The sequence below is a fragment of the Stenella coeruleoalba genome, assembly GCF_951394435.1.
Source record: "Stenella coeruleoalba genome assembly, chromosome: 10".
NCBI lineage: Eukaryota > Metazoa > Chordata > Mammalia > Artiodactyla > Delphinidae > Stenella > Stenella coeruleoalba.
Window position 1 is genome coordinate 100,428,628 of NC_137156.1, and position 25,363 is coordinate 100,453,990.

At 46.0% G+C, this 25,363-nt stretch overlaps 1 protein-coding gene across 5 annotated transcripts in view; it reads left to right on the forward strand.

Annotated features, from left to right (window-relative positions):
- The window catches only part of IFT122 (intraflagellar transport 122), a 69,996-nt gene that overhangs the window by 5,271 nt on the left and 39,362 nt on the right, over positions 1-25,363 (forward strand). Inside the window, exons 2-12 of one of the 5 annotated variants that reach the window (XM_079933885.1) lie at positions 1,265-1,331; positions 2,658-2,742; positions 6,707-6,785; positions 9,507-9,583; positions 11,735-11,801; positions 12,742-12,888; positions 13,920-14,096; positions 16,294-16,369; positions 22,612-22,803; positions 22,962-23,100; positions 24,294-24,496. In XM_079933885.1, coding sequence (XP_079790011.1) covers positions 1,265-1,331; positions 2,658-2,742; positions 6,707-6,785; positions 9,507-9,583; positions 11,735-11,801; positions 12,742-12,888; positions 13,920-14,096; positions 16,294-16,369; positions 22,612-22,803; positions 22,962-23,100; positions 24,294-24,496 — 1,309 coding nt within the window. Of the gene's footprint in view, positions 1-1,264; positions 1,332-2,657; positions 2,743-6,706; positions 6,786-9,506; positions 9,584-10,463; positions 10,858-11,734; positions 11,802-12,741; positions 12,889-13,919; positions 14,097-16,293; positions 16,370-22,611; positions 22,804-22,961; positions 23,101-24,293; positions 24,497-25,363 lie in introns of those variants that run through there. The other 4 variants (XM_079933881.1, XM_079933883.1, XM_079933882.1 and 1 more) reach the window with 4 other exon arrangements.

Below are 25,363 nucleotides of genomic sequence, written 5' to 3' on the forward strand. Positions count from 1 at the left end.
TTTATTCCATGTTCAACTTTTACAATAGGCCATCTTGGCAGTGCTGTCTGACACACTCTTACTAGGGTCACCTGAACTAATGAAACCCTCTGCCTGGGGGCATTTGAGAATCTTTGTAATACGGCTCCAGCCTGTTTTTTCCAGCCTTATCGCTCCCTATTGCCTTGCACATAGCCAAATGTTTCAGTCAAATTAGGTTATTTAGATATTTGCTATTCCCACTGTCTTGTCTTTGCTTGTTCTGTTTTCTGTGCCTGAAATGCTGCGCCTACCCAGTCTCCTCCTGCATGTCTCAGAAGCCCTACCTTTTTCACATATTGTTTTCTTCATGAAGCTTTATCTGATCCTCTCCAAATCAGAACACTGTGTCCACTCCTTGGAATCCTACAATATATGCTTTAATGTGTCTCCTAAAGCCTCTATCACAGTATTATTCTATATTTCATCCAGTCTAAGAGGTCACTGATTGTAAAATATCATTATTTTACATACGACTAAGAAAGCAAAAAATGCTGCCAGTTAAACTGACACATCATCAATTATAAGACACATCCCAAAATTAGAAATGTTCAAATGTGAAAAAAACGTGTGCTTTACAATTGATGACGTGATTCTTTGTGGGTGTCTGAGCATCCATCACCTTTCCTCAGGATGGTAATTTCCTTGAGGGCGGGGAGGGTCTGTGATTTACTCATCTTGTGTCTCTTAGCTCCTAGCCCCTAAGAGGCACTTGGTAAGTATCTGATTAATTGGAAAGAGTAATGTTTTTTTTTTTTGGCCTGTGCCTCGCGGCATGTGGAACTTCCCCACCCAGGGATCGAACCCGTGCCCCCTGCATTGGAAGTGTGGAGTCTTAACCACTGGACCACCAGGGAAGTCCAGTAATGATATTTTAATAAATGACCAACTTTTTCAGAGACCTGTGGATTTGCTAGCCCTCACACGTTCTCTCAGTTTGTGTAGCCTTCATGGTATTATTAGATGAGGTAGTGCCCTCCACTGTTTACTCTTTGAATCATGTCTGGCGTCTGGCTTCTGGACAGGTGGAAATTGGGACACAACAGCTAACTGCCAAGTGAATTGTGATCGAAGGTGTGGTAGTTGAATGGAATTTGCAACCAAATGCAATTCTTAGCTATTATTTTTCTCCCTCAGACACAATCAGTGCTTCGTAATGGAAATAAAGTTTGCTTTCCCGGCCATTAGCAGACCTCATCATTTTGGTTCCTAATTGTCCTTTTGTCTTGTCTTGTCTCCCGTTTAGTGTATATGACCTCGCATTTAAGCCCGACGGAACCCAACTGATTTTGGCTGCAGGAAACAGATTACTGGTAGGATTTTGTCTGAGTTTCCTTTTTAAGCGCTTTTTTTCCTCTGCCTCTTGTAAGTGCTCTGAAATTTGACCCTTTTTTTAAGATAAAAAAGGCAAGGTGGAAAAACCAGTCATTATTTTTTAATAGGGAAGGAAATGGGCTACTTAAAACAGGTAGGTAAACTGTCTATTAGATAGGAACCTGTGAACAATACCTCCTTTGGAGTCATTAATCTTTCCCTTTTTACTTTGAGACACCCACGAAAGAGTTCAAAATAATTTAAATGCCTTTGAAAGTGAGCCTTTGTCAGTTCATATTTTGTCCCCCTGAAAAATTCAAACAACAGGCCTGAAGGGGCTCCCTCTGTGAGAAGCCAGATAGCCTGACCCCAGCTTTTAGGCACTGGCCTTCCTAAACAATTCCATATGGATGCTGTCCTATTTTTCATATTTTCAAAGAACGTAAGCTGTCTCTGGAACCTGTCCCAGTGTATAAAAGTAATTTTCAGAGAACTCTTTATGTTTGACCTAAAACCCTTTGCATGATCTCCCCTTCCTCCTGCGTAAGTCCGCTTCCTCTTGCTCTGTTGTCTCGAGATATGCAGAGGGCCTGATCTCCATTCTGTGCATGGTAACTACATAATCTGAAAGCCGCGGGTAAATTGTTCTGCAGACTTCTTCTGTCCAGGGTAAACAATCCAAATCCTTTTAGGTTTTTCCCATAGGTTATCTTCTCCAACACTGACCATTTCTGGAGGGTTTTGCTTTTATTTCTCAGATGGTGTGTTTTTTAAATCTCCACATATTTGTACATGTTACACAGCTATAAAATCATAAATGCACGTTACAGATGGGTTTTATAACACTCCCTACAATTTGCAAACCCAGAGTTCAGGTCTGTGACTTCCAACTCTTGGTAGCAAGTATGAAACATCTCTCTGTGATGTTGGTAGTAGGGCAGGGCTACACTGGCATTTAATCATGCTCTAGCTGGGCTCTTTGTGCTGGCTCTATTAGGGAGGGCCTAGCTTGTTTGGTCATATATCCAAATACATGCAAGGGGAGTGAACTGTGTAGAGAAGTTTCACGGAGTGAAGTTTTGTTTCTCGAGCATTAATGGCACATTTCCGGCCGTGTAATGGGCAGAATCAGAGCCTCTCCTTCTTGGGTTTCCCAACTTTAAGTCACATTCTTTCTGGTTTCTTGGTTCAGTTTTTACTTGGTGCAAATTTAGAATATTGACAAATGTGTTGTTTTGACAACAAAAATAGCAGCAGCAACTTGCAGGGGTTCTGACGACTGGACGCCACGCGGGTAATCTGTACTTTTGTCTCTTTTTTGCCAGGTTTACGACACGTCTGATGGCACCTTACTTCAGCCCCTAAAGGGACACAAAGATACTGTGTACTGTGTGGCATATGCGAAGGATGGTGAGAGGCTGCTCTGGGTTTAGTGTGTGTAATGGCCTCACAGCCACTCATTTCTCTCCTTGGCTGCGCCTTCGTCGTGTTGAGTGAGCTCAAGTACAGCTTGCAGTTTCGGAAGATAGTTAGTCTCTTAGACTTCAGTTCAGTCATTCGATTCAATTCAGTCATTCAAGTATTTATTGAGGCCCATCTGTGTGTCAGGCGTTGTTCTAGCTGCTTGAGATATTTCAGAGAGCAAAACAAAGATCCCTGCCCTTATGGGGCTTTTATCTATGTGGCGGGGGGTGTGGGGGAAGGAGAGAGAGTATGAGGGAAGGCATACAATAAACATGGTAAATAAGTAAATTGAACAGTACGGCGGAAGGTGGTGTTAGGAAGAAGAAAAAGTAGGACAGAATAAGGGGGATTGAGAGTGCTGTGTGGGCAGGGCATTGGGTACAGTGTTGAACAGGGTAGTCATTGTGGCTCATTGAGATGGGGACAGGCAAGCAAAGACTTGAAGGTGGGGAGGCAGGGAAATAATGACTGAGCATCTGGGGAAAGAGAGCTCCTCACAGAGGGAAGAGCCATTGCAGAGGCCCTCAGGTGGGGTGTGCCTTTCTGGGGCTGGGACAGAGAGAATCGGTGGGGAGCAATAGGGGAAGAAGGTAGAGAGGTAGCAGGTGTGGGCTGGCTGGATTCTGTTGGCTGTTGTAGAACTTTGGCTTTGATTCTCACTGAAAATGGGGAACCACTAAAGAGTTCTGAGCAGAGGAGAAATCTGATTGGATTTATATTTTAAAAGGATCCCTCCAGATGCTGTACCCCAAACGGCCTGCAAGGGCTGAGGGTTGGGCAGAAAGACGAGTGAAGAAGCGTCAGCCACTGGTGATGGCAGCTCAGACCCCTGTAGGAGCAGAGAAAGTGGGGAGCAGTGGTCAGAGTCTGAATACAGTTGGAAGGTGGAGCCAGTAGGATTGCTTGACAGAATGTGGGGCGTGAAGAAAGGAGTCGGGGGTGACTCCATGGTTTTTGACCTGAATGACTGAAAGGATGGAGTTGCCCTCCACTGAGGTGGGGAAGGGTGCAGGCCGAGAAACTTACAGCAGGAGATCCGGAGTTCAGTTTCAGACGTGTTGAGTTTGAGGAAAGTTGACGCTGTAGAGGTGGGGGCGGAATTGCTGGAGCAGAGTTGCTGAGTGGGAAGAGGAGAGGGGATCCAGGGCAGAGGTGAGCATGGTGGGAAGTGGAGGATGTCACTGCAAGTGCTGGCAGCGGGGACATGTCGTAGTAGGAGTCTAACAGAATTCTCTTCCGTTTTTTCAGTGAAATAGGAAGCAGCAACATCTGAGAGTGAGGATGGGGAAGGAGGTGTCCGAGAGTTGAGGAAAAAGAAGAAAGAGTACAACACCACCTAGTTGAGGGGCTGAGTGAATGGCCCCGGGAGGTATAGTGAGACCCTAGCTACACGAAGGGCCCACCCAAAGCTGGTGGTCATGAATTGAAAGTGAGATCAGTGGTGCGATTGTGTCTTTTTCTCCATCACTTTGAGCTGCACAGATACAGGGACAGAGGAGGTGGAGAGTTGGATTTAACCAGAGTGGTAGGTTTACAAGCACCTCTGAAGATGCAGTGAGAGGGCAAGGGCAGAGGATGTATGCAAAGGAATGATTATATACATTGACCTTGAGTAATGAGGGGTGAGCAACCTTGTTGCTGAGTAATGAGGGGTGAGAGGACCACAAGGGGTGAGGGAGGTTCTAGTGGGGTTGAAGAGTCATTGGCGTTAGGGCACCAGGTGGGGTGAGAAAGAGGAGAGGTGGTGGTCACATCGGCTGCGTGAAACTGACGTTGAGAGTTAAAAGTAAATCCATGCTACGCACAGCATAGCATCAATGGGAAGAGCATGGACTTTGGGATGAGACAGCTCCAACCCGAAAAGCTCTGTGAGTCTGAGGTGGTTATTGACCCTGTCTGAGTCTCGATTTCCTCATGTGTCAAGTGGATATAGGATTAGAGGTGGCCCTCTGTGACCACTGCCGAGAAGTCGCAGAATCGATGGCACGGTGCTTAAATGAACCATGGAGATCATTCAGGCTCCAGGTTTTTAATTTCTTTTAGATGACAGACCTCTTTGAGAATCTGATGAAAGCTATAGACCCCTCTCTAGAAAAATGCACCTACTTCATGTATACACACAATTTGGGGCACACAGTGTTAGTCTGATCTAGCCCAATCTCTTCATGTTACACCTACATAAAGATTTAGAGAAGTCCCACGACTGGCTGAGGTCATACAGCGAGGTAGTGGCAAAGACAACGCTAGTTCTTGCCTGGTAGTCAGGAGCCCTGTGCCACGGTAGTCATATTTTTTTATGTGCGTGTTTGAGTTTAAGTTCAGAGTAGTACCGTGGGGAGACCTGTGAGGCCTCAGAGTTTATAAGCCTAGGGCGTCTTTGGCCTGCAGCACCATCAAGGCCCTTGAGGATCTTAGAGTGAGACCTGCTATCGGGGCATTTGTCCGCGTTTTGCATAGTCCTGCCACACACATCTTCACGTTTGATCTCCCAGCAGCCCTCTGAAGGAGGCAGGGAAGGGATCGCAGCTCCTCTCACGGATCAGAAAACAGGCTTGGAGCGATTACGGGTGACGGTGGCAGAGCTGGGCCTGACCTGTATCCTCTGACTGCAGAGCCCTTGTTCTTTCTGGTGTATCATGCTGCCCCTCATGACACTCATGTAATGATAAGGAAGTCTTTTCCCCTTGGATCTAGAAGTGAGGATACACTGAATTTGGTTTTGCTCTTTAAAAAATGATGATTTTGCTTGTTTCTGATTTCCCCCTTAAATTGAATAAGTATTTAATGAGCAACTATGATACAAAGGTGTATTAAGAGCTAGTTTTTCTTCAAGGAAAGCAATACAAGGCAATGTAAGGAAATAATAATAATAGCTACTTTTGTTTAGCATTCATTCTAGGCCAGGCACAGACCTAAGCACTTTAATCTCATTTAATCTTCACAACAACTATGAGGTAAATACTGTTGTTGCGTCCACTTTTCACATGAGGAAATGAAGGCCTAGAGATGTTCAGTAGCTTGTTCCTGGTCCTGCAGCTGGTGGGTGACGTCGCTGGGGATTCCAGCTCCGACTCTGAGCCCTTAGTCCACACTCTTCATCACCTGCTGCCTGCCAGTGTAAGGGAGCAGTGACAGAAATAATAAATAAGAGCAGCTTCTATTATTTAGTATTTGCAGCAGTGTCACATGGCCCAAGCAGTGTGAAAATGAAAATCTCATCTGTCACTCTTTTGCTTAAAGCCTTTCTTTGGGATAGAGAGCAGGATCTTACTGTGGCCCCGAAGCCCCTAGAGATCCCTCCCCCACCCACCTCACCCTTTGCCCTTGATGTTCCATGCTGGCTGCCTCTCACCTCCTCACACATGTAGGTTTTTTCTGCCTCAGGGCCTTTGCACATCTGTTTGACCCATATGGATAGGTCTTTCTCCTCTCGTTGCACCTGGCTAAGCTTTGCTCAACCTTTAGGTCTCAATGAAAGATAGCATTCTCACAGAAACCTCCCTCACCAAAATTGGGTCCTCAGGTATTCTCTTTTATAGGGCCTGCTTTTTTTTCTCACTACGTCGTATTTGAATTGGATGAATTTAATTTAATGCCTACTTTTCCCACCAGACAAACTCTATGAAGGTAGACAGCATGTATGTTTTAATCACTACTTGATTCTGAGCACAGAACATGATGCTGGCATGTGATAGGCCCTCAGCACATCTTTGTTAGTGCCAGGCAGAGCAGGATATGAGCTCAAACTTCCTGACTCCAAAGTACTGCCACTCAGTACAGATATGAAGAAGGGGTAGAGAAGCAACTGACACATACTAGGGACCTTAAAGAAGTCATTTTCTAAGAAATACTTTGCAAAATGCTGGCCTAAATGAATGTGAAAATTTATTCTTTTTAAAAACACTTTTAGGCAAGCGCTTTGCTTCTGGATCAGCTGACAAAAGTGTTATTATCTGGACGTCAAAATTGGAAGGCATTCTGAAGTACACGTAAGTAACCGTTTAGGTTTACAGTATTATTAGTTTGCCTCTTACTGAGCTACTGTAGCAAAAGGCCCTTAGCAAAGCTATCAGGAAGGACTTTTTTCTCTGCAGTTGAACTTCAAGTGAAGTTGTGGGGTTGTGCGCTGGGAGGGTTGGGGAATGAGTAAGTGAGGGAACAGTTCTTGAGCACTGCTGGCTTGGCCAGCACTGGGCTAGGTGTTTTCGTGTAGCTCAGTTTAGTTAATCTGATATCGCACATTCCACCCCACCCCGACCTGTCCTTTTTCAAGAGCCTCACATCCAGCCACCGTTGACACCCTGAGACTTGGGGTCAGTGTGCTTCAGGCCCCTCTCAGTGCAGAGGCTCTCCTCCTCTTCTTCCCCATCCCTCCGCCTGGTTAACCCCTACTCACTCTGCACATCTCAGATGTTGCTTCTTCTGTGAAGCCTTTCCTGCCCCTGGAGCCTTGATTGGGTCTCCTTCATGGTGCTTCTCACAGCTGTAGTTTTTTTTTTCTTTTGGCCGTAACGTGTGGCATGTGGGATCTTAGTTCCCCGACCAGGGACTGAACCTGTGCCCTGAGCAGTGGGAGCATGGAGTCTTAACCACTGGACAGCCAGGGAAGTCCCTAACGGCTGTAGTTTTACATTTATTCTGGTGGCTGATTGATATCTCCCATCAACCTGTAAGCTCCATGAGGGCAGACACTGCGTCTTGTTTTGCTCATGCTGTGTCACTGGTGCCTAGTGCAATGCCTGGCCTGTAGTAGGTACTCAACAAATGATCGTTTTTCTTTCTTTTTTTTAAAAATTTATTTATTTATTTATGGCGGTGTTGCGTCTTCGTTTCTGTACGAGGGCTTTCTCTAGTTGCGGCAAGTGGGGGCCACCCTTCGTCGTGGTGCGCGGGCCTCTCACTATCGCAGCCTCTCTTGTTGCGGAGCACAGGCTCCAGACACGCAGGCTCAGTAATTGTGGCTCACAGGCCTAGTTGCTCCGCGGCATGTGGGATCTTCCCAGACCAGGGCTCGAACCCGTGTCCCCTGCATTGGCAGGCAGATTCTCAACCACTGCGCCACCAGGGAAGCCCGTTTTTCTTTTTAATTGTGGTAAAACACACATAACATATCATCCTAAGCATTTTTAAGTGTACAGTTCGGTAGTGCTAAGTACATCCGTGTTGTCGTGCAGCCAGTCTCCAGGACTATTTTTCATCTTGCAAAACTGAAGCTCCACACCCATTAAGCAGCCACTTCCATTCCCCCTCCCCCAGCCCTAGGCACCACCATTCTACTTTCTGTCTCTATGAATTTGACTACTCTGGGTACCGTATATAAGTGGAATACTATGGTGTTTGTCCTCTTGTAACTGGTTTATTTCACTGAGCATAATGTCCTCAAGGTTCCTGTGTCAGAACTCCCTTACATTTTAATGCTGAATAATATTCTGGTGTATGTACAGAGCATATTTTGTTTATCCATTCATCTGTTGTTGACGGACATTTGGGTTACTTCCACCTCTTGGCTATTCAGAATAATGCTGCTGTGAACACCGATGTGCAAATCAACAAATCAATATTTGAATGAATGAATAAATGAATGAATGAATGAGGTTGTAAGTAAAGTATTACCCAGAAGTGGAGGAATAAAACTCAGGTTGAGGGACTTCCCTGGTGGCACAGTGGTTAAGAATCCACCTGCCAATGCAGGGGACATGGGTTTGAGCCCTGGTCCGGGAAGATCCCACATGCCGCAGAGCAACTAAGCCCGTGTGCCACAACTACTGAGCCTGCACTCCAGAGCCCATGAGCCACAACTGCTGAGCCCGCGTGCCACAACTAGTGAAGCCTGTGTGCCTAGAGCCCGTGCTCCACAACAAGAGAAGCCACTGCGATGAGAAGCCCACACACCGCAACAAAGAGTAGCCCCCGCTCACTGCAACTAGAGAAAGCCCATGTGCAGCAACGAAGACCCAGTACAGCCAAAAATAAAAATTAATTAATTAATTAAAAACAAAAAACAGGGCTTCCCTGGTGGTGCAGTGGTTGAGAGTCCGCCTGCCAATGCAGGGGACACGGGTTCGTGCCCCGGTCCGGGAAGATCTCACATGCCGCGGAGCGGCTGGGCCCGTGAGCCATGGCCGCTGAGCCTGCGCGTCCGGAGCCTGTGCTTCTAGTGAGAGGCCCGTGTACCACAAAAACAAAAACAAAAACAAAAACAAAAACAAAAAACAACTCAGGCTGAGATGCCCCGTGTGGTACATGACTCACTCAGCTTTCATTGTTATCTCAGATGTTTCCAGATATTGGTCTAGTATTTTCATTGGACCTCCATCCTGTATTAATGAATGTATTTCCAGGCCTCCACAAAGCAATAAGTGTGAGGGCCATTAATATGGCACTTCTTAGGCATCTGGCACTAGGCGAGGTGATTTACATCATGCTCTTACTAGCTGGCACACCAGAGGTGTGCAGCACACTAGTCTTGGAGGAGGTGGCATTTAAGCTAGGCCAGTCTGATGGGTGGGTAATGTTTGAGAGAGGAAAATAGTGGCTGGGGGGTAGCCCAGGAGGGGAGAACTCATCCCTGTGCTTTTAATTGGTCACTTGCATCAGAGTTCACGGTGTGGAGTCAGAGAGGCTGTGGACCCATCATTAAAATCTTGAGCTGTAGCCACTGAAGCATTTGTGGTTTGCTGCATAATCATCTACATTTGTTTACTTCCCAGGCACAATGATTCTATCCAGTGTGTCTCCTACAACCCTGTTACCCACCAGCTGGCATCCTGTTCCTCCAGTGACTTTGGTAGGTTCTGATTCCCAGTGTCTTGTCTGGGAATAACTGAAAATTGGCAGAAAGTGCTGAAATCTATCCAGAATGTGGTGGTTTTGTCCTGAGAGAGTTAATACCGTTCTACCCACCGTCAATGGCTGAAGGGAGGCTGGCACTTGTTCTTTAAATTGTGTAGAAACCAAGAGAGTGAGTGATGGCACTGAGTCTGGTAAGAAGTCTAGGAGACAGCGGGAAGGGCCCTGGGAGGGAGATGGTGAGAGAGATGGGAGAGCACAGGCGTTAAGTTGGTGTTGCCACCTCTGGGAAGCCTTCCCCGCCCCACCCTGGCAGGGATGGTTCAGTTGTCCCCACTTCCGGGTCCCCCAGCGCCCGTGTATGTGTGGAAAGCTTCGCTGTGCTTCTTGTGCGGCGTGTCCCCATTAGTTGTTCAGTGGCTGTGGCTGTCCTTCCTGAGGGGCTGAATGCCCCGAGGAGTTCACCCACCCCACACACGGCACTGGTGTGGTCCTGGCGCAGAGGAGAAGCAGTGAGACGTCAGCGAAGAGGCAGGAACTCGAGCAGAGGCTTGCATGTTCTCTTTTCAAGGTCGATTCTGGCTTACAGCTCGTAAGTTCTGTCTTCCTTGCTAAGAGATAGTGGTTACAACAGAACAGCCATTGTTGAAGTCAAGGAGCGAGAGATCTAATCCCTTTCAGTTTCCCTCCTGATCTAAGATGAATGCATCCCCCAGTCCATCCACTGATACAATTCTGAGGTTCCAAAGAGAGAATGTAATTGAAAGCATGTTGTATAAATAAAAGGGGAAGGGACTGTCATTCATTAAAAATTTAGCATTTTCTCCATGTGAGGCATTGGTCTGGGTGCTTACTTTTGGGGTGAAAAAGACAAAATAGAATTCCTGCCCTCAAAGAGCTTGTGGTTGGGGGCAGGTAGGGAGGAAGAATTTGTAAAAATATATTATTAAGGAATAATATTTGTTGAATGTTTGTGATATGCTAGGCACTGTGCTGAGAGTTGAAACAAATTCCTGTGTGAGCTCTGTGACGACCTCTGAGGTCTGAGGTCAGGTATTATTCTCATCCCCACTCCACTGAGGAACAGAACTTGAGCTTAGAGTGGTCCAGTGACTCACTTGAGGTTACCCAGCGGGTAAGGGATGGACCCAGGGCTTGGACCTAGGCCGTGTGATTGCATCTAGAGTCTGCTCTGGTCAGTGCTGCCTCAGGGGCCTGGAGGGTGTGGTTTCCTCCAGCAGCAGGCTCTGAGGGGGCCTCGGTGGACCACAGGTAAGGTGTGCATAGGCTGAAATGCCGGGGGGAGGCATTCTGGGCAGGGGAGAGGGGAAGCACATTGTTTGATGTTGCACCTTGCTGTGTAAATGCGTTTCTGCCCTAGGATTACTTCCTTGGCTGTGCTTCATGGCTCAGGCAAAGAGTAGAATTTGCTTTTGTTGCCCAGACCTACACCTGTTGTGGGCCACTGAGTCACTGGCAGGAGGGAGCAAGCCGAAGGTGACCAGTGTGCCAGGGACATGGCACAGCCCAGATAGGGTCAGGAGAGACTGGATTTTCAGAAAGCGTCATTCATTACTTTGAATGCTAAGTTGTACTCTGGTTGCAGTGTAATAATTACGAACAGTGAAGTTGCCATTTCTTTGACTTAAACTCCTGAAAAGTTGGCTATCAATTCACCAATATATCTTCCTCTCTTTTTTCTTTTGAAATAATTATAGATTCACAGTAAGTTGCAAAGATAGTTGAGAGGTCTTATGTACCCTTCTTCCTGTTTCCCCAATGGATACATCTTATGTAACTGTTGTACGGTATCAAAATCAGGAGGTGGGGCCTGGCACAATGTGTGTACATAGTTCTGTCATTTCATCCCCTGTGTAGATTACCATCACCACAAAGATACTCCTTTACCCTCATCTCCCCCATCTCCTGTTAGCACTAACCCCTTGTACCTGGTAACCATTCATCTGTTCCCCATCTTTATATAAGATGGAATCATATAGCATATGACCTTTTGAGACTGGCTTTTTAAACTCGGCATAAAACCCTGGAGATCCATCTAAATTGTAGTGTGTATCAATAGTTTGTTCCTTTTTGTTGCTGAGTAATGTTCCAACCAACCTCTCTTCTTTTATATTATTTTGTGTTGAAGGCTTATGGTCTCCTGAACAGAAGTCTGTCTCTAAGCACAAATCTAGCAGCAAGATCACCTGCTGCAGGTAAGTTAAGGGCAGCTCTGAAGGTAGTTTTTTGTTCCCCGCTCTTCAAACAGACTCTCAAAGTCTGGTTAGTTCACACAGTAGAGAAGGTCTTGTGCCACCTAGTTGGTTTGGGCCCCATGTTTCCTCTTTTCTTTTCTCGTGGTCTCCTTGATGGGAAGAACCTGTGCTTTTGATCGGCAAGCAAAAGAGAACTGCAGGTTGCTTTTGAGCAGTTGTCCAGCAGCAGGCCTCCGCAGCCTCAAGCTGTGCTCAGGGGAGGCTCTGGGGACCTGAGGCTGTCCTGGTGCAGGCAGCACATGCGCTGGAGAAAGCTCGGGCTTTGATATTAGATCTGGATTCGAATCCACATTCAGTGGCTGACAGGCTCTGTGACCTCAGGAGGTTCCTTATTTGACAAATGGGGATTAAGATGCTGACTTGATGGGGCTGTTGTGAAATGTACACGAGCTAATGAGTTTAAAGCAAGCAGCGCGGTGCCTGCACACGGTAGACGCTCTCAAATGGTGGCTGGTCTTGCTGCGCAGCTTCTGAGTGTAGCCTTTCTTTCCATTCAGCATTTGTTAGGCACCTGTTCTAGAGGCTAGCAACAACCAAGACGCAGATTCTGTTCTTCAGGTGCACTGGAAGTGGGAGGAGGTTGAAATGGCGAGCGGGGAATGGAGGCTGACCCCGCAATGCAGGCAAAGCTGAGGGCCGTCGTGGCAGTGCAGACAGAGACTATGGGCACCAAGAAGGTGCTCCCGCCTTCACATCTCACCCTCCACTCCAGGAAGAAATGGGACGCTCAGTTTGGCCCTCTGATTTTTACATCAGGGTCAGGATGAGCCCAGCCATTGCTGCCTCATCAGATTGTTTCAACCAAGGTATCATCCTTGCAACTTTGACTTTCTCTGTGTTCCTTTCCCCTCCCCATGCCCATTGTTGGTTGTTTGAACAGCTGGACAAATGACGGTCAGTACCTGGCTCTGGGGATGTTCAGCGGGGTCATCAGCATACGGAACAGAAACGGGGAGGAGAAGGTGAAGATTGAGCGGCCAGGGGGCTCCCTCTCCCCGCTGTGGTCCATCTGCTGGAGCCCTTCAAGGTGACCGCACAGCTGTCCTCCTCCTAGGACGGAAACTCTGTGGAGAAGGCCTTCTTAGTGGGCTGAGTTCTTTCCCCCGAGGGCTCCATGATTCAGAGGCTTCTCACCCCATTTGACTGATCTGTTTTGGAACCTATTCCATGTGAATGGAATTTTTAAAGAGCCCATCTTGAGTTTTGGAATGAATCCCAGAAATTTAGCTGAGCAGATGAGCTATCTAGACCAGCTCAGTGTGTGTGTGCATGAGAGGGAGAGGGAGAGAGAGTATGTACGCATGTGACACAGGAGAGCCATTTCCTTAGGAATCGAGAGCTCACCTCTCTGCTGTGGCTTTATTTTGGTCTTTTCCACCTTTCAGTTCTTCCCTCCAAGTCTGAGCAGAAGATGTGCTTTTTCATGAGCCTTTTTTACTTTTTCATGAGCCTATTTTGCTGCCCTTGTCAAAAAAACATCAAAATTAAGTATAAATGTCCCCAAAGCCTATAATTGCACAAACAGTTGGCATCTACCTTCTCTAACCTTACACACGTTTTCCTTACTGTGCTCATGTGACTTTGATGGTGGACTAACAGCTTTACATCCTCTTTGTATAATTCTGTGATATTATTAAACCACCAATATCCCCCACAGAGTCCTCTGAAGGTAAAGAACTTAATGTTTACCAGCCCAATGTCATTTTACAGGTGGTGCCTACTTGATTTAGAAGGTAGTTTAATTTCATTGCTTTTCTTACATCAGATTATTATGCTTCTTCCTGAATCATTTTGTCCAGCCCAGGGCTGTACCATGTATGTCTAATGCCTTCAGAGGCCATTAGCCTACCCCAGAGTTCCTGCTGTTTGATTTTTGTGGCCACAGATGACTTTGTGGCTTCAGGGTACCATTTTTAATTCATGAGAAGCAGCACACCCAGTGTACCTGGTTGCTGTCCTCTTCCGGGCGGGGTTCAGGGGCTCCTTGACAGGTTTTGAAATTAAGCTTTAGTGTAGTTCTAGGCAACGTGATTGTGAACAACCACTTACTGTCTGCAGCCGATGGGAGAGTTTCTGGATGAACAGAGAGAACGAGGATGCCGAGGAAGTCATTGTCAACAGATATTTTCAGGAAATCTCTTCCACTCTGAAGTCAGCAGTGTACAGTAGTCAGGGTAGTGAGGCAGAGGAGGAAGAGCCAGAGGAAGAGGACGACAGTCCCAGGGACGACAACTTGTGAGTGTGTCCCGAGGAGCGAGAACCCTCCTTGGAAGGGTCCAGCCCCCAGTGTAGACCTACTGGGGCAGGTGCTGCTCCGAAGCTCCTTTCTAAAAGGGACCGGGGGTGGGGGTGTTGCTGGTTAAAGCTCCTCCAGCAAGGGGGACACTCCCTCAAAACTTGTGAGTTATAAAATTCTTCTTTGAGAGACTTGAGGAAATACTGAAAAGTCTAAGGGAGAAAGTTTGACTTTTCTATAAAACCCCATCCCCTGAGGATACCACTGTTAGCATTTAGTATTTCCTCTCAGGCTTTTAGTGTATTCATATAATGAACCAAATCATATCGTACTTCCTTTTTTTCCACTTAACATCATAGAGTGCACTTTTTCCGGTAACATTAGCGGTCCTTTGAGAAACATGATTTTTAGTGCCTGCCTCGTGTGCCCTTGGCATGGCCGCCCAGGAGTTCAGTGAACGCTTCTTCTCTTACTGTGCACTTTCTTAGCCTGTTTCCATGCCGCACCTCACCTTGTATTTGCTAGGACACGTATCAGAGAGGAGGCCCCCATCTTACCCGCAGTCCTCACACCAAATCCTCGCTGTCCAGCTGTCCTTCCTTCTCTTCAGTCGAGGTTACCTGTAGGGAAAACACTGCAGGCTGGAGTGCGGGAGCCAGGATATTCTGATTGGGCAAAAGTGATTGAGCTTAGGACTTTTCAAACTGTGTTCTGTGGTGCCTGGGGTTCCTTGGAAAAAGAAGGTGGGAGGTGGGGGACAAGGAAGGGAGGAAAGTGTGGGTTTCAGGTTCCTATCTGTGCTTCAGCCAGAGCAGACCCTTTAATTGTTAGCACAAGTGTTTGTTTTGGTAAGGAGTCCCACTGCCGGGGGAAAAAAGGGGAAAAGAAGGTTGAAAACCACCCATCCAGCTCGTGGGGCTGAACCTGGCCCAGAGCTGTATGTGGTCTCCTCAAGAGGGCTCACTGTAGCCTGGGCCTCTGGATGTGTTTGGATTTCAGTGCCATTCACACAGAGTTCACCTGTGGGTCCGCTCCATCCCTCTCCATCTTTGTCTTTTTTCCCTTAGTTACGAATTAGTGCTATTTTGCCACTCTTGGCTGGGTTTTGCAGATAGGGCTGCACCATGCTTTGCCTGCATATCTCATGGTGCTGCCAGATGACCGCAAGGCCCTGGGCTCAAAAAGCTGGAATTAGTAAGGAAAGAGGAGGCAACATTAGGTGGATTAAGACCAGGACTCAAGGGCTGGGAATGTCTCTCTCTTGAACTAGATTCCTGAGTAGCTGATCCCCAGCCTTAGCTGAGGAGGTTTCTCCTGTGCTGGTCCTACAGCCCCAGTTCCTAGACACTGATCCTGATAGGCACTCAGTTTCAAAGACAGTTGTTGGTCTTTTTTTTTTTTAAATTCGATCCAGTCAACCTTTTCACCTGTGCAAAAACCCCAACTGTGAGAGAACCTAGTTTTAGGTGTTAATTTCCCGCTTGAGGAGAGGCAAGCCAAGTTCCCCTCTGGCCATTAAAAAAATCAGACGATCCATGCCTTCCCAGTGCAGAAGACATATCTCTCCACCATCTCCCCATGTTTTTTTTTTTTGCGGTACACGGGCCTCTCACTGTTGTGGCCTCTCCCGTTGCGGAGCACAGGCTCCGGATGCGCAGGCTCAGCGGCCATGGCTCACAGGCCCAGCCGCTCCGCAGCATGTGGGATCTTCCTAGACCGGGGCACGAACCCATGTCCCCTGCATCAGCAGGTGGACTCTCAACCACTGCGCCACCAGGGATGCCCTCCCCTTGTTTTATAGTATGTAAGAGAGAAGCACTCTTGGATCTGCAACCATGCTGTTTCTTAGCTTTGCTCCTAGGAAACTGAAATGAGAGGTTTCACCTCTTCATTGTGGCAGTGTCTTGGCACCACGAGCACCTGAGTGGTGGGGCATTCAGTGAAATAACAGATACCGGGAGGGCTGAATCTCACCTGGTCCCTTCCCATTGGACTGATTGATGGGTAGGCCCGCATTACAACTTTTGGCCTCTGTACTCTTGTCCAACATTTGGCAATCTGACAGCCTGGCCAGGGCTTTCTTTTTCCTGTTGTTTGTTAAACTCTCAGGCTACACTGAGATGTAGATGCTGATGAGGGCTACACTCCTGAGCAGGCCATGGCCCCACGTAACCTTTTTTGTCTTCTGTTGATTAGAGAGGAACATAATGACATCCTGGCTGTAGCTGACTGGGGACAGAAACTTTCCTTCTACCAGCTGAGTGGAAAACAGGTATGTAGCTCTATACAAGCCCGATGGGAGAAACAGTTTCGGTCATGCCTGTTTTAGTGTATTTTCATGTTTGGAGATTGTATTAATAATAATTGTACATTATTTTTGTTAGCTCCTGTTTATTGAGCATTTACTGTGATACCAGCTTCGGTGCTCAGTGCTATGCATACTTTATCTCATTTAATTCTTACAAAACCTTTTGAAGTAGGTACTTTGATCAACTTTTCAGAAATGAGTAGATAATACTTAGAGCAGTGAAATAAATATCACGTCCAAGGTCTCGCACTGCTAGTAAATTATGGCACCTGGGATTGAAACGCAGCTTGGTCTGTAAGGTCTTGGTTCTAGTCATGACTCTACCTTCCTGTATTTGACTTATTCACCTTGTGAACAGTTATGAGCAGCCACTAGGCCAGCCCTTCACCTATTAGGAGCTGCTGACATAGCGCTGTGTAAGTCATTGCCTCTGCTCTGCGAGAGCTCACAGGCTGGTGGGGATAGCCAGCAGTTCCTGTGCAGTGTGATCCATGGCATGAGAGAGAATTGTACAGATAGACAGCTATAGGGACACAAAAAAAGATGGCAGCACTGCTTGGTGGAGACCGGAGATTTTGTAGAGGTGAGCTTTGAGCAGGACAAGGAGGAGTTCGCTAGGCAGAGGACAATGGGAATGGCGTTTCAGGCAGAGGAAATAGCATCTGCAAAGGCAGGGAAGAATGAAAATATGTGACAGTTCAGGCGACAGTGATTTGTTTAGGGTGACTGGATCCCCAGACTTGTGGACAAAGATGGAGCTAGAAAGGAAGATGGGGACATGACTGTATACCTGACTAGTGAGAATAAGGAGTTTGAACATCATCTACTGTAAGTATTCAGGAGCCATAGATCCAGGGAGGGAGTGACGTGGTCAGATTCCCATTTCAGAAGATTTCCTTGTTTCTGTGGAGGGTGGATTAAGGTAGAGAGAGCCTGGTAGTAGGAAAATCTGTTAGTAGGCAGAAGACACTGAGGATTAGAGCGAAGGTATTGGGGGTGGCTTGAACCGCATACAAGCAGGTGAGAATTACAGCCTGTTCAATGGAGCCTTTGTTTAACAACATCCTTACTCCTCAAAAAATGTCATGCTAGAAGGGAAAGGTATCAGCTATGTGTAGCCTACCTTTGGGGCCGTTTCTTCTACCTCATCTTACTGTTGGTCATTTCTTTTATAATTAAGTAAAGAAAAAATAAGGAGTGTTTTCTCAGTTTCCCATGGCTGATTTCCCCAAACCCTCATTTTTATCATCTTGCATCTAGCCCTGGCCCTATCTATTCTTCCACTTAATGTGTGTACATCATCATTCAACAAATATTTATTGCGTATCTACTGTGTAGTGGACATCGGGTGTGGGTATTGGAAGTTCATGGGAACAAAAATCCACACTACACAGGGAAGGAATGGGGTCTCGTTGCTATAGTGACCACAAAGAAGAGCTCAACGTGGGGGCCAGGCCATGGGAGATATCTTGCATGTATGCAGCTCCAGAGCTCATGTTGTGGCCCTGAGTTTTTGAATGATAAGCAACCTCACTCTGCTGAGATAACTTGTTTGGGACAGTAAAATTGTTTCCTCAGTGGCTGAGTGTCTTCTAAATCTGGGAAGATTTAGAATTAAATATACAGTGATGAAGTAGATCAAATCTATACTTTTGTGTTAGGCTTAGGTATAATGTGTACTTTTGGCATTTTAAGTGTTTGTAATGTTTAAGGGGATCTGGCTTAATAATGACAATAGCTAACATTTATTGAGTTTCAGGCATTGTATAAACTCTTTATAATGTTAATTCTTTTAATCTTTATAACAACTCTATGAGGTAGATACTATTATCACCGCTTTACATCTAAGAAAATTGAGGCACAGAGAGGTTCAGTAATTACCCAAAGACACACAGTTTAGTTAATGGTCAAGCCTGGATTGGAACCCAGGCAGACTGGTACTAGAATCCCTATTAGAATCTCTATCAGATTTGTCTTATGATGACCATTTAAAAGACATAATCTAGTAATCAATTTTATTCTTCCAGGTTTTTTTTGGCCATGCTGCACAGCTTGCAGGATCTTAGTTCCCCGAGCAGGGATTGAACCCAGGCCCATGGCAGTGGAAGCGAACTCCCTTATTCTTCCAATTTTAAATTGAAAGATAAAAGAAATTTTTATTAAGTACCTAAGCAATATTGGAATGTTAAAGAGATTTATTATATTTTCTGGCTTGGGATTGTGGGGGAGGTCACTGAGCTTCTTGATTCTATACATCTATGTCTTTATTATTTCACCAAATATAGAAAATTTTTTGGTTATTATTTCTTCAAACAACTTTTCTTCCCCATTCTCTCCTGTCCTTCTGGGACTCCAGTTATACATGTTAGACCTTTTGATATTGTTCTCCAGGTCATGGAGGCCCTGTTCATTTTTTAAATCTTTTTTTTCCCCTCTGATCTTGAGATTGGAGGATTTCTGTTTCTCAGTCTTCAACTTCACTGACTCTTCTGTCATCTGTAATATTTCTCTTAAGCCCATCCAGTGAATTTTTGTTTCAGTTATTGTATTTTTCAGCTCTAGAATTTCTATTTAGCTCTTCTTTCGTATTTGTTCATTCATTACAAGTATATTTTCCTTTATATTCTTGACCATAGTTATAATGGCTTTTTTCTTCTTTTTTTTGGCTGTGCCACGTGATATGCGGGATATTTGTTCCCTTACCAGGGATCGAACCTGTGCCTCCAACTGCAGTGGAAGCTCAGAGCCCTAACCACTGGACCACCAGGGAATTCCCTAAAATAGCTATTTTTATTTTTATTTATTTATTTATTTTTTTGCGGTACGCAGGCCTCTCACTGTTGTGGCCTCTCCCGTTGCGGAGCACAGGCTCCGGATGCACAGGCTCAGTGGCCATGGCTCACAGGCCCAGCCGCTCCGTGGCATGTGGGATCTTCCTGGACCGGGGCACGAACCCATGTCCCCTGCATTGGCAGGTGGACTCTCAACCACTGCACCACCAGGGAAGCCCTAAAATAGCTATTTTAAAATTCTCATCTGCTAATTCTAAATTCTGAATCATCTTGGGGTCAGTCTCTATTGGTTGTCTTTTCTCTTGAATATGGTTCACACTTTTCTGCTTTTTGGAATTTTGGGTTATATTCTGAACATTGTGAATGATACAGCGTAGGGAACATCTGTCATGTTTCTCTTAAGATTATTGTGTAGTTTGTTTTTTTTTTTTCTTAAGCAGGTAGTTAACTTTGCTGGACTCAACATTTAAATTGTACCTTTCCTGTGTGGGCAGCAGCTGGAGTGTCTCTTCAGCCTTTGCTAGGCTGCTTGGCATCTGCCCCACACGTGGTGTGTGTAGTTCAAGGGGCTCCAGATATTCAGCAGTGTATGTGCAGGATTGGGGCTCCCCCTCTGCATCTGTCTCTTTTCTGGGATTTCCTGCCTCAATTGCAAGCTGCTGTGGTCGCTCCAAGTTCTGTGCTCATCCATCAGGTCACTGACAGTGCCTGCCCTCAGGCAAAAAGCCATTAAAAAAATGAGAAACTCACTTAATGCCATTCCCTTCTTCCAGATGCATTTGTGTCTTACGTCTCTTTCTGCTTCTGGTTGCTCTCCACTGCCTCCAGGTGGTTGTAGTTTATAGTTGGTCCAGAGTTTACAGTTGTTACCTGTAGGAGAGTTGGTCCAGTGGCAACTAGTGAGCATTACCAGAAGCTGCACGCCTTCCGTGCCATGACTCATGCGATTTTTTAGTTTTCTCATTAGAGCTACTATCATTATGTAAGTACGAGGGGAACTTTTGATTATTAGGCATTTGAAATTCTTAAGAAGGAAAATTGAATATATTAAGTTAATAACTGCAGTTTAAATTAGTTTAAGGAAATTAACTAAGTTGTAAATGAGACTAAGGGATTTTATGGTCTGTTCAAAATTGAATTCCGTAAAGTTTAATGAAAGACTCCTTTTCAGTTGGTTGCTTATTTTTTAAATTAATTTATTTATTTTTATTTTTGGCTGCGTTGGGTCTTTGTTGCTGGGCGCGGGCTTTTCTCTAGTTGTGGCGAGCGGGGGCTATTCTTCGTTGTGGTGCGTGGGCTTCTCATTGTGGTGGCTTCCCCCGTTGCAGAGCACGGGCTCCAGGCATGCGGGCTTCAGTAGTTGTGGCACGTGGGCACAGCAGTTGTGGCTCGCAGGCTCCAGAGCGCAGGCTCAGCAGTTGTGGCACACGGGCCTAGCTGCTCCGCGGCATGTGGGATCCTCCCGGAGCAGGGCTCGAATCCGTGTCCCCAGCATCGGCAGGCGGATTCCTAACCACTGCGCCACCAGGGAAGCCCTGGTTGCTTATTTTTACTAGGTTTATAAATAGGAAAATATTTGTAAGTTGAACAAAACTTAAGGAGAAACAAGAATTTTAGAGTTATTTCTATAGTAAAGTGATTATTAGTTTAATAATGATAATAAAAAATAGTCTTTTGTCACAGAAGGCACACTCAGGGGCAGCAGAGGACCCGTGGACTTTAGTGGGGAGACATCAGGTTAAATGTGCAATTACAGAGCAGTAAGCGAAGTGCTGTGGGAGAGGCCAGCACAGGGAGATGGGTCTTAATTAGGCCTTGGGTGGGCAGGGAGATTGGGGGATGCTTCCTGGAGGAGATGACACCTGGCAGAGAAGAAGAGGGAAAGGGCACTCTTGGCCAGGGCTGGGGTGGTGTGGAGAATGGCACCTATGTCATGTCATTATGGAGGATTGAAAGAGCATGGGCCACTCAGGAAACTAGAAGAAATTCATTTTGGCTGAGAGAAGGATCTTGGGAACAGAGCTCAGGAGCTTGACCTTCATTCTGAAAGCAGAGGGGGCGCCATCAGAAGTGAAAAAACAGTGCACAGAGTGGGAGAGAAGTTTTACAAATTGCTTATCTGATAAGGGACTTGCATCTAGAATATGTAAAAACTCCTACAACTCAATAATAAGACAACCTAATTGAAAAATGGGAAAGGGATCTGAATAGACGTTTCTTCAAGCAAGATATACTTGTGGCCAGTAAGCACATGAAAAGATGTTCAACATCATTAGCTACCAGGGAAATGCAAGTCAAATTCACAATGAGACACCAGTTCACACCCAGTAGGATGGAGAAATTGGAACCCTTATTTACTACTGATATGAATATAAAATGGTACAGCCAGCCACTTTTAAAAAGTCTGGTAGTTCCTAAAACATTAAACATGAAGTTACTGTATGACCCAGCAATTCTACTCCTAGGTATGTGTATCTAAGAAAGATGAAAACATATGTCTACACAAAAATTTGTACACAAATATTCGTATCAGCATTATTCATAATAGCCAAAAATAGGGAGAACCCAAATGTCCATCAACTGATGAATGGATAAATAAAATGGGGAATATCCATACAATGGAATATTATCCAGCAATGGAAAGGAATGAAGTACTGATACATACTACAGCAAGGGTGAACCAGTCACGAAAGGTCCCATATTTTATGATTCCATTTATATGAAATGTCCAAAATAGGCAAATCTATAGACACGAAGTAGATTAGTGGTTGCCTGGGGGTGGAAAGAGGAGGGAATGGGGATTGACTGCTAACAGGTACAGGGTTTCTTTCTGGGGTGTTGGAAATGTTCCAGAATTAGTGATGATGGTTGCACAACTCCAAATATATTAAAAGCCGATGAATTGTACACTTTAAGTGGGTGAATTGTATGGTATGTGAAATTCCTCAATAAGGTTGTTATAAAGAGAAGTTAGTTTTTAGAAAATTGAATGGACTTAGTCTTGTGAAATACAAAAAAAGAAAGGAAAGAAGGGAGGGAGGGAGGAAAGAAAAGGAAGAAGAAAAGAAGCTGAGGGGAGTCCTGAACCCTAGTAAAGGCTATGTGCGGAGGAAGGCCTGTGGGAGAAAGACCATCTCGGGTGCAGGTTGGCTGAGGAGCTAAGACACACCCCTGGAGCAGCTGGATGGGACTGGGGAAGACACTGGAGGATTTGGCTGTGAGGAGGGGAGAGGTAGGGTGCTCCAGAGGACTGGCCTGCGTTCATGATGGAATCAGTCACACGCGGGAGAATGCTGGCCAGCTCTCCCCAGTCTTCCCAGCTCCCTCTAAAAGTTGGAGGGAAAAGCCCTTGATTGTGTTGTGATTATTATGAATTCAGAAGTAGATTTCCCTTGGCGTGTTCTCTTTCCTCAGATTGGGAAGGATCGGTCACTGAACTTTGATCCCTGCTGCCTCAGCTACTTTACTAAAGGGGAGTACATTTTGCTGGGGGGGTCAGACAAGCAAGTATCCCTTTTCACCAAGGATGGAGTGCGCCTCGGGACTGTTGGGGAGCAGAACTCCTGGGTGTGGACGTGTAAAGTGAAACCCGATTCCAACTATGTGGTAAGAAGGGGGAGTTCATTTGATGGGCCATTGCCAGAGTAGTCACTGAACATCAGCCATGTTTAGCCAGTCAGATCATTGACGCTCGTTCATGACAAGCGGGAGGGTCGACGCTTTCTCCACAGAGAGCTGGGAATTGACACTGTCTTCCTCTGCAGGTGGTAGGCTGCCAGGATGGCACCATTTCCTTCTACCAGCTTATTTTCAGCACAGTCCACGGACTCTACAAGGACCGATATGCCTACAGGGATAGCATGACTGATGTCATCGTGCAGCACCTGATCACCGAGCAGAAAGGTAAAAGGCAGGTATGGCCCCTCTGGCCTCCAGGCACTGGGAAGAGGGGCAGGTTGAGAGGGCTCCTGACAGGGCAAATGAAATGGTAGGAAATGTTTCTCCTTGGTCTTTTGGAAACACACTGGACCACCAGCTCTTGCTTTTTTTTTGTGGTGGGGTGTGGAGAGGATGTAGATGTCTTTGAAAGCAGTAAACCCTCTCTCCAAAACAAAAAGAAAAAAGCACAGACTCAGAAAATTTCGCAGGTAGTACTGAGGGGAACGTGGGCTCCCTGGCTAAGGAGGGAAACATATCACAAGTTAGAGCTGGGGGTTGGGGCTGACCTGCATGGGTCTCTGTGGACCTGTATCCTCTCTGGTCACAGTCCCTTCGGGGGTGCTGCTCTGTCAGCTCCGTGTCCACTCGCCTCCTGGCGGGTCCTTCTCCCAGAGATAAGCCCGCAGTGGGTTGCACAGGCTTGGTCAGAAGATCGGGGTTCCAGGCCTAGTGTAGTCAGTCTCCTCCTCTGTCCACCCAAGTGGCCATGCTGGTTAAATGCACTGACTTCAAGTGCATTCGTATCCAGATGTGCTGGCCACAGCACACTGCTGGGGGCCTGTGGGTAGGGATCCAGGTCAAGGGTTGTCCTGCAGATTCAGGTGGCATCCTCTGGTCCTCATCTGGGAGCAGCACCTCTGGTTGAAGATTCCAGCTATGATGGTGAGGGTGTAGCTACTTGGGTAGCTCCCCGGTTTCCTTCCTGAGGACATTTTCTCCACCTGGTCTGTAGCAAGAGTGTGAGACCCTAGTGTGTACCAGAAACTACCTTTGGTTCCCTGTTGTCAAGGGTCGGGGGTGGGAAGTGGCCAGAGGTGTAGGCCGTTACCCAGACGGGCTCCCGATCATCAGGGGCCATTAGTGCCATGCAGAGGAATTAGATTTATATTCAGCAAGTGATGGTAGCACAGAGAATTTTACTTTCCATAGCCAGTTGTAAGCTTTGGACCACAAACATTGTATACAATTTTGGATCTCAGTTTAGCAGAGCTGATTGTACATATTAGACACTCTGTAAAGATATTTTGATGAGAGTGTCTCCTTTAATTGCCAATAGCAGTAACTAAATGGTGGCTTTTAATTTCTCTGCCTTCTACCTTACTTAACAGCCTCTTGGTAGAGCTGGGTTTTTGTTTGTTTGTTTTTCTCTTTGACAGTTCGGATTAAATGCAAAGAGCTTGTCAAGAAAATTGCCATCTACAAAAATCGATTAGCTGTCCAGCTGCCCGAGAAAATCCTCATCCACGAGTTGTATTCAGATGACTCGTTGGACATGCGGTACCGGATGAAGGAGAAGATTGTTAGGAAGTTCGAATGTAACCTCCTGGTGGTGTGTGCCGACCACATCATCCTCTGCCAGGTGGGCAGCGGTGGCTGGGAGGGTGGGCCGCATCCACTTCATGCTTCCTCCAAGAGTGGGGTACCCAACTCACAGCTTTAAAATTGGTCACTAGGAAGCAAGTCCCTTTCCATCAAGCTCAGTGGCTATTCATTGCTTTCATTTTATTGGCATCTAGATGAGTCACACTCTACCAGAAAGTCATGGGCCATAAACTGGAAAATACTTTTTTGTATTGCAAAGCACTTTGTTAAACTGCGGTTGTATATATATTTTAATGACTTAAAGCATACATTGATATCCCGCAAAAGGAAGATCAATATTTTTTGGTAAACATATACACCTAAAAATTTGTGATAACTTTCAGTTAAACAACAAAAAATATTATATCAACTCACAGTCATAAAGGAAATTTTACTTCTGAGAACTTTTTTCACAGAAAAACATTTCTCAACTTAGAGCTTCCTAGAAATGTCTAGGTCAACGCCAGGCGGGTTTGGAAAGACTTTAAGAGAAGGCCAGCCCAGCATCTTTCTTGGAAGTAGAGGTGGATTTGGTTTCAAGAAACTAGGCCTGTTGGAAGTGATAAAATGGAAGAAATCCTTTAGGAATCACTGGATGTAAAATACTATTAAAATCTCTCTAAAAATCTAGAACTTCAGGCAGTTTAGGGGTACCACAGGTTATAGGATAGGTGTGGCAAAAAGCTGTGCTTTTGGTTGCTGCCTCTGGCTGTGGCCACCTGGAGGTCTGCTCAAGAACTGAGGCTGAGCTGGGCTTCGTGGGGAAAACTTGTGTGCAGGGGTAGTGGTGCCAGGCAGGGGGTCTAGATGGGGTTCAGTAGGTACTGAGCGTGTAGGTGTTTTTCATCCCTTAGGTGCAGGCAGA